Source organism: Bos indicus x Bos taurus, chromosome 8, assembly GCF_003369695.1.
Source record: "Bos indicus x Bos taurus breed Angus x Brahman F1 hybrid chromosome 8, Bos_hybrid_MaternalHap_v2.0, whole genome shotgun sequence".
Lineage (NCBI taxonomy): Eukaryota > Metazoa > Chordata > Mammalia > Artiodactyla > Bovidae > Bos > Bos indicus x Bos taurus.
This window is the reverse complement of record NC_040083.1, coordinates 48,841,141-48,857,196: the sequence shown is the minus strand read 5'-3', so window position 1 is coordinate 48,857,196 and position 16,056 is coordinate 48,841,141. Positions and strand designations below refer to the sequence as shown.

General features: G+C 36.9%; 1 protein-coding gene across 1 annotated transcript in view; it reads left to right on the top strand.

Annotated features, from left to right (window-relative positions):
• ALDH1A1 (aldehyde dehydrogenase 1 family member A1) overlaps nt 1-5,831 on the top strand; it is a 53,513-nt gene extending 47,682 nt beyond the window's left edge. The window contains exons 12-13 of the mRNA XM_027549472.1: nt 42-116; nt 5,225-5,831. Of these exons, the coding sequence (XP_027405273.1) occupies nt 42-116; nt 5,225-5,297 (148 nt within the window). The 3' untranslated portion in view covers nt 5,298-5,831. The remainder of the gene's footprint in view (nt 1-41; nt 117-5,224) is intronic.
• Nucleotides 5,832-16,056: the final 10,225 nt, after the last annotated feature.

Sequence of the window (16,056 nt, the reverse complement as noted above, 5' to 3'; positions counted from 1 at the left end):
TAGGTTAAGTGTGACCTATAATGTACTTCTTTCCTTTTCAGGGTGAACTGCTATAGTGTGGTATCTGCCCAGTGCCCCTTTGGTGGATTCAAGATGTCTGGAAATGGTCGAGAACTGTAAGAATAACTTTCATTAAGATAAATATTTATCTTGATAAAAATGGTTATCACTCTGAAGGAATTATGATAATCCTTGAAAGTGAGTTAGTCACTCAATTGTGTCCCATTCTTTGTAACCCCATAGACTATAGCCTGCCAGGTTCCTCTGTCCATGGAATTCTTCAGGCAAGAATGCTAGAGTGGGTTGCTATTTCCTTCTGCAGGGGCTCTTCCCAAAACAGGGATTGAACCTCACGTCTCCTACATTGAGGGCAGATTCTTTACCATCTGAGCCACCAGGGAAGTTACTATTCAAATTAAAACCTGCTTCTGTGCTTTCCTGGAGATTTATATTGTCAAATAGTTTTTAAATGCTGGATTTACTCTCAAAAGTGCAAAAATGTGATGGCAGAGGGAAATATTATTTATTAAACTTTTTGTAAGGGATCATACTAAGCACTTTACATTGGTTCTTGAAATATCGCCTACTTTTTGTTTGCTGGATACATGAATGTAATTTGGGAAACATTTCCAGAAAGGAGGTGGGAACTACCAACTGGTGATTGTAAAAAGTGTGCAAATATAAGAATGCTTTAGCTATTTGAATATATCTCTTAAATGAACAAATTAGGTGTCTTTATCTCAAAATACTTTTCAGTGTAGGAGGAATGATTCTCATTGTTAATATTTTTAGAGATGTGACTAAAAATTTAAATAACCTGAATGAGTTGTTTTTGGTTCTAAAATTTAAACTGAAAGGAAGATTTATTCAAGGAAAACATATTTTACAATCATGACTACATTGAGGATATATATATTATATAAATGATTTCATGAGCCTTCAGTTTCTTTTCAAACTGGGACATACTTTTTAAAATATACACATACATATTTATGCATAGCAAGTAGTGGTTATGTTTGATCAATTTTGCTCAAGCAATTTTAATCATTTTATTTCTTAAAATTTTCTTGCATTTATCAATAAATTTAAAAAATCATAAAGAAAAGTCACATCATATTCAAACCTTATGAAATCAAACAGTGAAACTGCTCATTTTGTAAATGGCAAGTAAAAATTAGCCTCTGTCTGAGAGTATTAAATAGCTAGGTACTTGTCATTTAAATAAAACAATATCACAATGAAACAACTGTCTTTGGGGAGCCAGTGAAAGGGGGCCATGTTAAAATGATCCATCCTCTTTCTCAATATACTTTTATTAAGTAGTTAGTCTATATATGAGGTCCTTGGAGCCCTACAAACACAATACCATGTCCCATCTTCCATATAATTGTAGTGACATGAGGAACCTGTAACAAACAAACAAACAAACAAAATATATATATACAGTGAAAAATACAGTGTGTGTGTGTATATATATATATATATAGTGAAAAAAAAAACACATACTATGAAATAAATAGTAACAGACTGTAAATACATAGGTCATGGAGGTAGAGAAGCAATTAAAATGCAGAGTTCAATATTAGAGCATAGAAAATCTGTGCACCTCTAGACTATAACATTTTCAGCATCTCTCTAAGTCTCACTATTCCCATCTGTTAAAGTCAGCATTTGTGGTGGGGATAGGAGTCAGGGAAGAAAGTAAAAGGTCTATGAACTCTTTTCCATGCCTAAGATTCTGTGGTTCTAACCCTCCTGTGGAAATTCAGTTGATAAAGACAGTTGATAGAATAAGAGAAGATGTGACAGAAAAGATAGATAGGACTTGATCTAGGGCAGGAAACAAGTGTCAGATGTTAGGAAGTAGAGAAAAGGACATTTGTGAAGGAACATTCCAGGTGGCATATTGAGGGGTTAGTGAATTTGCCTGGCTGGTAGGGAATTATGGGGAAAGTGTGATTTCAGAGTTAAATAGGATACAGATTAAGAAGGACTGAATTCAAGAAAATCAGCTTACAATTATTAGTGGAGCAGTAAAAAGCCATGGATAGCTTTAGAATATTGTTGGAGATGTAGAGTAGCAAAAGATCAATTCAAAAGTGCACAACATAGCTGAGAAAGCATAATTGGAAACCAGCCTGCATTTGAATCCTGACTCTACCACTTGGTAGCCTTGCAACCCAGTTCAAGTTATCTAACTTCTGAGCCTCTGTTTCCTTCTACTTAAAAGGGAAATGTTAATATTCCTTTTAAGATGGTTTTGAGAGTTAGAGAACATATTTCCTATTCATTCCTTAGTACTGTAACTGTCACAAAGTGGGGACTCAACAAATAGTTCATCCTCCCCAAGTTCTTTTTCTGTATAATATCCATTACTGGGGAGTCCCTTGGGAGCACTAAGTACTTTGTACAAAGAACTATAATGAAACTTAGATTATTTTGAATATTAGTTGATTGCTGGCCCAGATATCCAATACAATTTCCTAGGAATGTTGAAAATAAAATAATCAGAAGGGATGAAATAATTAAAGCAGACTAGACATATAAATTTTGTTAGATTTTTAGGTACAATTTAGTCAAACTTTATGTTCAAGACATAAGGAAATCAAATAAGAGAAGGATGAAAAGGAGAATCGACCATAAATTATTCCCCAAAAATGTGGACTATGGGTATAGATAACTTCCTTATTGAAAATATAAAGGAAAACATTATACTGTAATTTTTATTTCAAAAATCCCAGCTGAGGATTCTAGTGTTAATGTCTATCTGAAACCAAAGTTGGCAAATTTAATAAACAAGTCATCCACTGCAAGATGTTTAAAGAGCATTGCTGAAGCAATAATCTCAAATGACTCCCAAGAGTTCAGGTACAGTTTATCCTCAAAGATGGAAAGGTAGAATTGATCATCTGGTTGATCATTGATCAACAGAGTCCTTAAAGAGCTAAAAATAATAGTATACAGACCCCACTGAGGTACTGATGCTGGGTGTCCAAAGCAGAGTTGGCACTCCCATCATGACGTTAGCCCTGGAATGAGTTAAATGGCAGAAATCCCTTTCTGTGTGTAATTGGACTCATTTTTACTTAGATTAACATTGGTCACTTGAGATTTTACTAGCATGCCATTTCAAACTTAATTGGCCCTCAACACCTCACAAGATGTTTCTTTCTTCCTGTCCCTTTCAGAAATGGGGAGAAATAAAGTATCATAAACTGGTGGGCTAACATGAATAGATTTTGCTTGACTATATTTGCCAAACCAGTTCAGCAAACATTTCCTCTGTGCCTACTTAATTAATTAGTGCCAAGCTAACTTCTGGACACAGGGTAAAAAACAGGCATAATATGTTACTGCATCTTATTACTCCAGAGTGCACCCTGGAATAGAGGCACAGGTATCATCTAAAAGTGTGTTGGAAATGCAGTCTCAGGCCTCTCTCCAGACCTGCTGAAATAAAATCAGCATTTGAATCAAGTGCCAGGTGACTGGTACATTGACAATTTTAGAAGCACAGAACCAATAACTCATAGACTAGTGATATAAAGAGAAATGTAAACAGGTATTTTGTGTTATACCAAGACAAGAATGCCTATACATCAGAATACTAAGAAGCAAGGTTTATTTCAGCTTAAGTAAGACAATTATCACACTTTGTACTCTCCTGAGAGTTTCGAGTGTCCATGTAACCCAAAATACAATGGAAAGTCTATTGGCAAAAATCATGGGTTAATATATCTAACTTTGTGAGATAAAAATACTTACTAAAATATTATCCTTTAATGGGTTTCAGACAACTGGGGCTAAACCCTTTAATTACTTTGAAGAACATGCTCACTGAAGCTTTTAGAAGGTATTTTCAGAAGCTTAATGGTCCAAGAAAATAATCAGTGTAAGAGGATTAGGTTACCCAGGAGAAAAAGGTGTCTTCTACATACCTGTCTACATCACCAAAGGGGAGGGGTAGAAAAGGATCAAGATCTTTTTCCTCTGTAAGTCTACATGTGCATGAGTGTTATGATTTTAAGAGTACTCTTATGTTCATGTAATTTAATCCTTTTATCAAAACAATATAGAGAATATGTTAACCTAATTGTTTTTAGTTATCTCTTTAAGAAAGGGCAAATCACAGTTTCTAAAACTGGTAGGAGGTCTCAATAAAACTGATAGGAAGATATCAGAGTTTTGATTGATTGACTCAAGTTTAATTACTGATCATTTGGGTTAGATTTAAGAGTTATATAGCAAATGACAGGGGTTTCATGAATCAAAAAATCCACAAAAAGTCCCACATTTTAGCCCAATGAACCCTCTCCCCCTCTCAAATCAAAACAAAACAATCAACCCTACACTCAAATACAAACCTGTAACAATAAGGTCAAGCTTTTTGTTTTGCTTTATTCTGGGGTGTTTTTGCCTTTGCCAAGAATCAAAAGATACTACTATAACTAGAAAATATTCTATTCTGTTTTATAAGCTAAGCTAAGCAGGGTCTCTTGCCTGCAATGCAAGAGACCCAGGTTCGATCCCTGGGTGGGGAAGATCCTCTGGAGAAAGGAATGGCAATCCACTCCAGTATTCTTGCCTGGAGAATCCCATGGACAGAGGAGCCTGGAGGGCCACAGTCCATGGGTTCACAAAGAGTCAGACACGACTGAGCAACACTACTACTACTACTAGGCTAAGTTAGAATGAAGATAGAAGCCTGGTCATTTTTAGCCACTTCCTCATATCTAGACCAATTGGAAATGGTGAATACACTAAACTGAACTCGAATCTACAATTTTTCCCTACTACCCAAGTGATTACATTTTGAATATAACTACATTTCCTCTAGTAATATATCCATCTTATATATTAGAACCTAAACTAGAAATGATAAAATTCCTCTTGGACTTGTGTTTGTGTGTGGTGAGCATTTTTATAGTCAAGTAGAAAAAATTGTCAAAAATGAACAATTTCCTTAAAAGTCAGCTGAGTGTACATGATCATTTAAAGTGTGCAAAAAAAAAAAGGTAAAAAGTTTTCCCAAAAGGGATTTGTATAAGACCAGATATCTTATGGTAGGCTAGCTACCTTTTGAAATGCTTCTGTACACAGACCACAGAAAATATTTTCCATTGTCCCTAGCCAGATAAGCAGGAACAAACTTATACAAAATCATTGACCATGATGTATTTGTACAGCTCTGCTAAATTCTGTGCATTTTTTCTCTACTCTCCAGGGGAGAATATGGTTTCCATGAATACACAGAAGTCAAGACGGTCACAATCAAAATTTCTCAGAAGAACTCATAAACTATGAGAGTACAGAGATGACTCCTCAATAGCTAAGCATCTCCTGCAGTGGCTAATATATCTTAGTGGTTTTAAATGCAAAATTGTTCTTTCCTTGATTCTTTAAACATAAGCTAATCATATTAGCATTAATACTACACATAGAAAACTTGACATGTATATTATTCTGAAAGAATCATCAGCCTTCTGCTATGACACCCAAGCCCTCCCTGAAATAAAAATAATGGACGTGGATGCAATCTCTCTAGCTCTGTAATAGTTATGTGCTTCTCTTTGTAGCTACTTGCCTAGGATAATCACTTTATAGAAGAGAACAAGTTGTCATTTAGGATCTTTCTCTTGATGACCCCTTGAAGTACTTACCATACCTGTTAACTTCAGACTATGTATGTTCTGTTCTTCATAGTGGTTCAGTCCTTGAAATTTGTTGAAATGTTTCCTAAAATGTCATGTCTGCTTGTCAAGTGAAGTAATGCCTGAAATACTTAGATGTAACCTAAACATACAGCTTAATAAAAACAACCTTGCATGATTCTTGTTCGTTGTGAATTTTTTAAGTAGAGTTTTTGGCTATAGTGATTTACTGTCCCTGTTACTCAAAAGCAGTGTTAAATTGAGCATAAAGATGTATTTAAAAATTAAGTTTAATCTACTCATTCTCAAATAAGTAAAGAAACAAATTTTATTTTCTGGAAGAATTTTTGAAATTAATAGCAAACATTTGAGTTAGGTGGCAAGCATTTACTGAGTTCCTATAGAGTTCTGGGCACTATGTTAGGTGTTGTAGAAAATAGGTTAATAGTGGATGGTCCATTATCCAAAATGCTTTAATATGTAGAGAACAAAGATACTGTCTGAAAAAAAAAAAAAAAGATGGGGCATGTAATGTAAGTGAGAATTAAAGACCATAAGATGATAGGAAGGTGCCAAAGGGTAGCTGTTACCAATACCGATGAACTTGGGAACACCATGAAGGAAATTTGACTGAATATGGACCTTAATGATGAGCAAATTTGCAATGAGGAAAGAAGTCCTACAAAATAGGAAAGTCCTACAAAGAGGAAAGAAGTCCTACAAAATAGTACCTCTGGACATATTCCATCAAAAAATTCTATATAATATTTTCCCCTCTTGGAGTTGCTGATTGCACATTGGCATAGTCTAAGTTCTGAGAGAAGTCATAAAACTTGTTTAGTTTTGTTTAATAGGTTTTTTCCCCAAATTTATTTAACCAAAGGCTTTGCTTTCCCTTCACTCATTTAATACCAATGAACATTAAGAACCCCGTGTTGGAAGGTACTGTTCTATGCAACAAGGTGTTCTGATCAGAGATCTAGGGGTCAAAGGGAAGCAACAGGGAAAATATCACCTGTAAAACTACCTGGACCATACTTATGTATTTTTGCCTTCAAAGAGCCTCTTTTTATGCTCCCACATGGGAAGTGACTTAAGCCCAAGTATAATGTTTTTTGTATATTCCTGGGTTGGGAAGATCTTCTGGAGCAGGGATAGGCTACCCACTCCAGTATTCTTGGGCTTCCCTTGTGGCTCAGCTGGTAAAGAATCCACCTGCAATACAGGAGATGTGCTATCCCTGGGTTGGGAAGATTCCCCAGAGAAGGTAAAAGCTACTCCCTCCAGTATTCTGGCCTAGAGAATTCCATGGACTATATAGTCCATAGTGTCACAAAGAGTTGGACATGTCTGAGTGACTTTCACTTTCCTTTCATACATATTATAAAACTCTTAGTTCAGCAGCTTAAAATTTAAGCCTAGTAATCTTAAGGATAACACTTTTTTTCCAGATTCAAATTTTATATACATGGTTAAGCTTGTAATTTTACATTAACAGATTCCTCAGTAACACTGTTACTAGGACATTGTAATAGCTGCCATGGTCAAGTGCAACAATGTGTGAATGAATGAAATTTACTAGCTTCTTAGATCTGAAATAATTTCATTTCTAATTGCAAGAGTTTCTCTAATTTGTATGGGCCAGTAAGATTTGCAGTCTGGACTGTTTTACATAATTTGGGACATAATGACCATTTTGAAAACAGGAGGAATTAAAGTCTATGGAGAATCGAAAGATGTGAGGACACTGAGAAGGGAAAAAAGCCAAATACAGAGGAAGGTTGTGTTTTCCAAAAACCAGACGGGATCTACATCATGAAAAGATGTTTAATGTCATACACAAATAAATTAATAGATAGACAAGTTAATATTGTAATGGTGTTCCACCAGAACATTTTTAAATATTGAACAAAGAGGGATGAACATAGAACAAGACAAAAGCCAGAAGCAAGTGTAAATATTTGAAAATTAAATCTTCCTTGTATAAATAAGACATTACAGGATTAAACAAAAAAAATCTGTTTAATATTGGCTCATTCTGACCTTGTAGACATTATTTGTGTTCCTTCTCCTCTGATTTCTAAAGCTTATAATTCTTAAAACATTGAAAAGTTAAAGGATATCTTATTAACCCATGACTAGGCAATGGCAACACACTCCAGTACTCTTGCCTGGAAAATCCCGTGGACGGAGGGGCCTGGTGGGCTGCAGTCCATGGGGTCGCTAGGAGTCGGACATGACTGAGTGACTTAACTTTCACTTTTCACTTTCATGCATTGGAGAAGGAAATGGCAACCCACTCCAGTGTTCTTGCCTGGAGAATCCCAGGGACGAGGGAGCCTGGTGGGCTGCCGTCTATGGGGTCGCACAGAGTTGGACACGACTGAAGAGACTTAGCAGCAGCAGCAGCAGCAACAGGGTGTACAGTAGGAATTTTGTCATAAAGAATTCAGTTCTGCAGTCACAAATGTGACCTCATGGTCTTCAATATCCACATGGCAGAAGTATTTTCACCTCTAGGAACACCAAAGTAACTCATAGGAGTGAGATGTAACTGTTTAGGAAAAGGCAGTATCAGGGGTCAACAATGGATTCTCAAATATCTAGTGTCTTTTCCTTTTTTTTCTTTAATTTTTTAGGATGCATGTTTCTGGGTTTATTTTTAAATAGTCAATGAGAAATAGAAAATATTTTTCTTAAATTCTTGTGGCCAACTAAAAATAGAGTTAACTCAAAGTAAGAAATTTTAGTTATTTCTTCACATAATTCAGGGAGGAGTAATGGACCCAAAGACACCTTTCCCTGGGCTCAGTGAATATTTCACTCGGATTTTAGAAGTGTGCATGAGTCATCAAGTAAACTTATCTTTTGGTGACTTTTATGGGGTATATCAAACAGCCAGATTATATTTTCACATGAAGCGTTAGGTTCCCAATTACAACTTCATTGTTGATTCACCTTGGGGTTTTTCAGTGCTCTCTGGAGGTATATTTGAGTCTTCCCTTTTTTATAGTGAGAAAATATAGAGGAAGGAGAATTGGAGAGGACAGCTAAATTACCTGGATACCAAAATTCAGTGACTACCAGAAAGGCATGGAAGCTCACTCTTGTACCCTGATGAGACTGTAGGAGTCTGGAAGATATTAAGACACAAATGAGGGAGAAATAGCTCAGTTATCCCTTTGACATTCTGTGAGAGAGGGTGGGTAGAGAGATGCATCTCTCTCTGAAGGCAAGGCCACAAAATTTCCAGGGGAGTTTGAGGTTTTTCTAGACTATATCTCTAAATCATTCTTTAGATTCTAGGTGGTAGTTTTATTCCAAGAAAAAATAGTCACATCCATTAACTTAATTTAGGATCCATAATTTAATGATCTATAACTTAATTTAGGATTATGCATTTACATCTATTAACATATATAAACACTTAGGATAATTTTTAAATCCCTAGAAATTCAACTTTATTGCCTAGTATAATATCTATGCCAAGGGTATTGCAATGTTTTTTGAACAATTACTTCAGTGTAATATGCTAACTAGTTTCATATTTAGCTTAGTTTTCTTTCATTTTGTTTAGTTTAGTTGTGTTTTAATAGACATCTCTGAGTTTTATAGAAATGTTTATGGGAGGCTGACCAGGCATGATTCTGAAGTGATTTCACCAGAGTTTCATGATTTTAGATTTTTTTATTTTTGTCAAGTCACTTAAAGATGCATCAGACCTTGAGAAATACAGCAAATATAAAAATGCAAATCTGATTAGGATGACAAATAATTTTTAACTTTGTCATTTTAAAATAATTTAAACTTTTGGAGGAACTGTTATAGCAACACAAAGAACTCTCATATATCTTTTATTCACTAACATTTAATATTTTTCCTCATTGACTTTTTCATTCTCTTTCTCTATATAGATTCTTCTCTTTTTTTGTCTTGAGACAAACTTTTAAGAATAACTCTTAAGCATCATGTCCCTTTACCCCAAAATACTTCAGTATCTTTTTCTAGAAATAATGAAATCTTAGCTACAGTGTAATTATCTAATTCAGGAAATTTAACATTGACAAAGTACTAGTATCTAATATACAATCCACATACAATTTTCTCTAATTGTCCCACTAATGTCCTTTATGATATCCCCACCTTGATCCATAACTTAATTTAGGACCATGCATTGCATTTACTTAACCATAGCTTCCTCTTGTCTTACTATTCCTTGATAATGGCTCTATACCTCATACACACATCTAATATTCTGTCAAGTTGTGTTGTTGGCCTGGAGAGAACCCTAGAGGACAAACAAAACTCATAGTTACTGAGTTAACAAGAGTCAGAGAAAAGCAGGTTCAATAGTTTTAAGGTATAAATATTTCATTTTAAGATTTGATTATTAATTACCATCCTCCATGGTAAACTGACAAGGATATTTATAAATTGGAAAATATACCTGCTCTCTTGGGCAATTTTAAAGAAAAGTTTTATGCTCTCTTGAGGATATTAGTGACTGTCCCTAGTTTGTACTACTGAAATATTGCCCTTTTTCAATCTATTTCCTAGCTTACTTACTTGAATATTTTCCCTTAATAACAGATTGCTTGTATTCTGATGACATCTGTGGAGGTACTTTAATTTGAACTAGTTACAAATCTCTAACCACATAGAAACATGCTAAATGACTTTCCTATCAAAGCACAATGAGGACATAAAGATGTTGATCTTTGGAGTCAGATCAGATCAGATCAGTCGCTCAGTCATGTCCGACTCTTTGCGACCCCATGAATCGCAGCATGCCAGGCCACCCTGTCCATCACCAACTCCCGGAGTTCACTCAGACTCACGTCCATCGAGTCAATGATGCCATCCAGCCATCTCATCCTCTGTCGTCCCCTTCTCCTCTTGCCCCCAATCCCTCCCAGCATCAGAGTCTTTTCCAATGAGTCAACACTTCGCATGAGGTGGCCAAAGTATTGGAGTTTCAGCTTTAGCATCATTTCTTCCAAAGAAATCCCAGGACTGATCTCCTTCAGAATGGACTGGTTGGATCTCCTCGCAGTCCAAGGGACTCTCAAGAGTCTTCTCCAACACCACAATTCAAAAGCATCAATTCTTCAGCGCCCAGCCTTCTTCACAGTCCAACTCTCACATCCATACATGACCACAGGAAAAACCATAGCCTTGACTAGATGAACCTTTGTTGGCAAAGTAATGTCTCTGCTTTTGAATATGCTATCTAGGTTGGTCATAACTTTCCTTCCAAGGAGTAAGCGTCTTTTAATTTCATGGCTGCAGTCACCATCTGCAGTGATTTTGGAGCCCAGAAAAATAAAGTCTGACACTGTTTCCACTGTTTCCCATCTATTTCCCATGAAGTGATGGGACCAGATGCCATGATCTTAGTTTTCTGAATGTTGAGCTTTAAGCCAACTTTTTCACTCTCCACTTTCACTTTCATCAAGAGGCTTTTTAGTTCCTCTTCACTTTCTGCCATAAGGGTGGTGTCATCTGCATATCTGAGGTTATTAATATTTCTCCGGGCAATCTTCATTCCAGCTTGTGTTTCTTCCAGTCCAGTGTTTCTCATGATGTACTCTGCATAGAAGTTAAATAAACAGGGTGACAGTATACAGCCTTGACGAACTCCTTTTCCTATTTGGAACCAGTCTGTTGTTCCATGTCCAGTTCTAACTGTTGCTTCCTGATCCGCATACAAATTTCTCAAGAGGCAGATCAGGTGGTCTGGTATTCCTATCTCTTTCAGAATTTTCCACAGTTTATTGTGATCCACACAGTCAAAGGCTTTGGCATAGTCAATAAAACAGAAATAGATGTTTTTCTGGAACTCTCTTGCTTTTTCCATGATCCAGCAGATGTTGGCAATTTGATCTCTAGTTCCTCTGCCTTTTCTAAAACCAGCTTGAACATCAGGAAGTTCACGGTTCACATAGTGCTGAAGCCTGACTTGGAGAATTTTGAGCATTACTTTACTAGCGTGTGAGATGAGTACAATTGTGCGGTAGTTTGAGCCTTCTTTGGCATTGCCTTTCTTTGGGATTGGAATGAAAACTGACCTTTTCCAGTCCTGTGGCCACTGCTGAGTTTTCCAAATTTGCTGGCATATTGAGAGCAGCACTTTCACAGCCTCATCTTTCAGGATTTGGAATAGCTCAACTGGAGTCAATGAAATTCTAAATTCTGGTTCCACTGCTCACTAGTGGTATTAACCTATGCTAATTATTCAACTTTTCTCATTTAGCAATCATTCAACAGATAATGGGGGCTATGGTATTTGGGGAGAATTATAATGTTCTACATAAGCACATGGTCCTTGGAGCACAGCAATATGGTTTCAAATCCTTGTTCAGCACTCATTGGCCTTGGAATTTGGGACAAGATACTGCACCTCTCTGAATTCAAGTTTCTTTATCTATAAGAAGAAATCAATAATGGTACTTAACCTAATTGCATTATTCTATTGAATGAAATAATGTTTGTAAAATGTTTTTCAGGGTTCTTAGGATGTAACAACTGCCCAACCCATTACTAATTTACTAATATCTTAAATTAATAGCAATATTAACAAAAATAATAAAGTATATTTAGACATCAAAGAAAGTATCTTTCTTTTGACCTTGACTGTGTCTTCTCTGCACTCCTTTTCTCAGTCTTTCAGGGGCCTGCTGCTAAGCTAATTTCAGTCAAGACCCCATAATTGTGATTTGCTCATCCTTTCCATCTTAAAAAAATCATTCCCTTCAAATAAAAGTTAAAATTTACTATCAAAGAACAAGATGGAGAGGAATGTGAACAAAACTTGGCTTAGAGCTGAGGTTGGAAATTTGAATACATTTAATCCCAAAGTGGGGTTAGTTCTAATTAAATGAACTCAACTGCCTTTCACCCCTGAAAGGCAGTCATCATGATTAATCTTTAAGCTAATAGTCAGGGACAGCAGGACTAAGCAGACGACAAACAGAAGAGACTGGTTTCAAATGCCGCCCAGGAGCCCACAGTGACATTGGTTATCTGGTGATTGAGTCAGAGCCTCAGCCAGTACGAATTCAATAAGAAGGATTAGGGGACTTAAAAGCACATAGCTTAGCATTTGTGTTCAATGTTCAGTCATCCCAAATTCAAGTAACCACAGACTGTCAGAACTAGAAAAAAACCTAGTGTTCTTCTAGCCCAATAACTTCACAGAGGCATGGAGAAATCGAGACCTTTGAACAGTCACTAAATGACCACTGGGAGTCTCTAGCTAATGCCCTCTTGTATTCTAACTCCTAGTTCTGTGCTACTGCCTGGGTCCCATGTGGCATTGTAGATGTTTAACTGATACTTGATTAAATATGTAACAGCCATCATTTAATTTTATTTTTTATAATTTAGTCCTTGTGTCTAGAAAAACATGAAGCTATGTAATAGCCTTTGTTACATTTTGTTTGTATATATTTTGTTTTCTGGAATATATTCCTTCTGTCTATGAAAGGAAAAACTCTAAATGATAGTTTTTTAATAAGCCTTCATATAAGGCAAATTAGTTTCAATCACTTACCTGCAAAGCAAAGTGCCTTGATACAGTTTCAAAAACAAAAATCTGTTACATTTATTGATTTAACAGTAATTGGACATCTACTGTGTACAAAATAACTGCTGATGCTAAGTCACTTCAGTCCTGTCTGACTCTGTGCAACCCCATAGACGGCAGCCCACCAGGCTCCCTTGTCCCTGGGATTCTCCAGGCAAGAACACTGGAGTAGGTAGCCATTTTCTTCTCCAGTGCATGAAAGTGAAAAGTGAAAGTGAAGTTGCCCAGTCGTGTCCAACTCTTAGAGACCCCATGGACTGCAGCCAAAGAATGCAAAAGAAATAACAGGTATTCAGGTCTTGTTCTGTGAAAACACAATTCTAGTGATTTACAGAGGTTATTTGCTTCTCATAAAAATGAAAGCTCCTGCTCTCTCAATGCTTACATCTAATAGAAAAAATGAGAAATGTATACAAAATCATAGAAATAAAAGATAGAATGTACAAAATATATCAAGATTGATACAGAAAAAAAATCTGCAGTCGTTTGGCATGGAGGAGGATCTGAACAAGATGAAGCAGGAAAGGTGTTCTGGCCACAAATAGAAGTAAAACGGAAAAGTCCAAGTTTTATAAGGTGAACAGTGAAGGTTCGGCTTGTTTGGGAGGTAAAGCTGGACAGGCAGTTTGGGACAAGATCATGTAAACCTTGAATTCCAACTTGTCATAAAAATGTAACAGACAAAGGAAAATCTTAAAGTGAATGTAAATTCATTAAAATTTTTGTCAATTAAATCTTTAAATAATTGTAGATTCATGTTTAGTTGTAAGGAATAGTAGAAAGAGATCACACCTTTTCCCAAAGAGGAAGATGTCACAAAATTATAATGCAATATCACAACCAGAACACTGATGCCATTACAGCCCAAGATAAGAGATATTTTTGTCACCTTGTGGATCCCTTATGGTGTTCTTCTATTTTCATACATGTCTCTCCTACCTCACCTTTCCTTTATCCCTTAAAATCTGTCCTCCGTTTCTATAGTTGGCCATTTCAAGAATCATAAAGTATGCAACCTTTTGGAATTGCTTTTTATTTCAGCCAGAATAATTCTCTGGATATTCATCAAAGTTATTGTCTGCATTGAACCATACTCATGTTAAATATATGATTGAATTTTACCATTTCTAATGGGAATTGTCTTGGCAGGTTTTAAGATAGCGTATCTCTAAAGAGAATTTTATTTTACTTTTTTGTAATGACTTCTGAGTAGAGTTGAAGTGCCTTATTGTGCCCCAGCCAAGTGTGAGTATAGAATGACAGTGGAAAGGCAGGAAAACAGGAGGAGGATCTATTGGCAGAAACACAGAATGTTTCATTTTTCTGCTTCTAGAGATGTAATTGAATCTCCTCTGAAGTTCTGAGTTAGATTTGAGAAAGTAGAAGGGACAAGTTAGAAATGAAACAAGGCCTTTAAGTATACAGAGCAGGGACCCAAATGACAGCATGTGCCTCGGGTTCTTAGGCAAGCACACGGGTGAGGAGATTGCCACCCCCATGTGTCTTCTTCATCCAGCTCTATTCATGAGTCCTCCCCAGAAAGCCTGAGGTAGAAAGCATGGGGCTTCTTCCTCAGAACTCCCAATATACTGGTCCTCACAATGGTCTGAAGGACTGGTCCACTCCAGCTGCTCCCCCACACAGAAGAAGGTAGGTTGTCCCTATTTGTGCCTGTCAGTCCATGGGGTCCCAAAGAGTTGGACACGACTGAGCGACTTCACTTTTTTCCTTTCCTTCTCCCCACAGCTGCTTAATTAGATTAAGACAACCAGAGCACTCAACAGCACTCCAGACCCACCAGCAGAGTGAAAAGAGCAGCTGCCATGGGACACCATGGGATAACAGAACAGAACACCACACCACAGGACACAACAGAGAATGACAGAACACTACAGAGGACACCACACAATACCAAGTCACCTCAGATACCACAGGATACCACAGAGCTCCACAGAATGCCAAAGACATCACAGAATACTACAGAACATAAAATACCACAAGCACCACAGAATACCACAGAAAACATAGAACACTACGGAATACCACAGACAACACAGGACACTGCAGACACCTCTAAACACCACACAATTCCACAGAATACCACAGAATACCACAGAAAACATAGAACACTACAGAATACCACAGACAACACAGGACACTGCAGACACCTCTAAACACCACACAATTCCACAGAATACCACAGAATACCACAGGACACCATAGACACCTGAGAATACTACATAGTACCACAGATACCACAAGTACCACAGAATACCACAGAAAACATAGAACACTACGGAATACCACAGACAACACAGGACACTGCAGACACCTCTAAACACACAATTCCACAGGCACCACAGAATACCACAGAACATCACAGGACACCATAGACACCTGAGAACACTACATAGAACCACAGGTACCACAGAACACCACAGATACCAAAGAACACCACAGACATCACAGTACATCACAGAACACCACCGATACCACAGAATACCATAGACTACCACAGGACAACACAGAACATCACAGACACTACGGAATAAAACACACCACAGGCACCCCAGAATACCATAGTACACCATAGAGCACCAATGAACATCACGGAATACCATAGGGTATATCACCCATCACAGAGCACTTTGTTCACTCCAGTCAGGATACTAAGTGCCATCAGAAAATTATCTCATTTTCTCCTCTCAACAGTCCATTGAGACCAGTATACTGTCCTTATTTTGTAGTTGAGGAAAGTAAACTCAGAAAATTTAACTATCTCGACAGAGTTACACATTTAGTAAATACTAGCACGGAGAA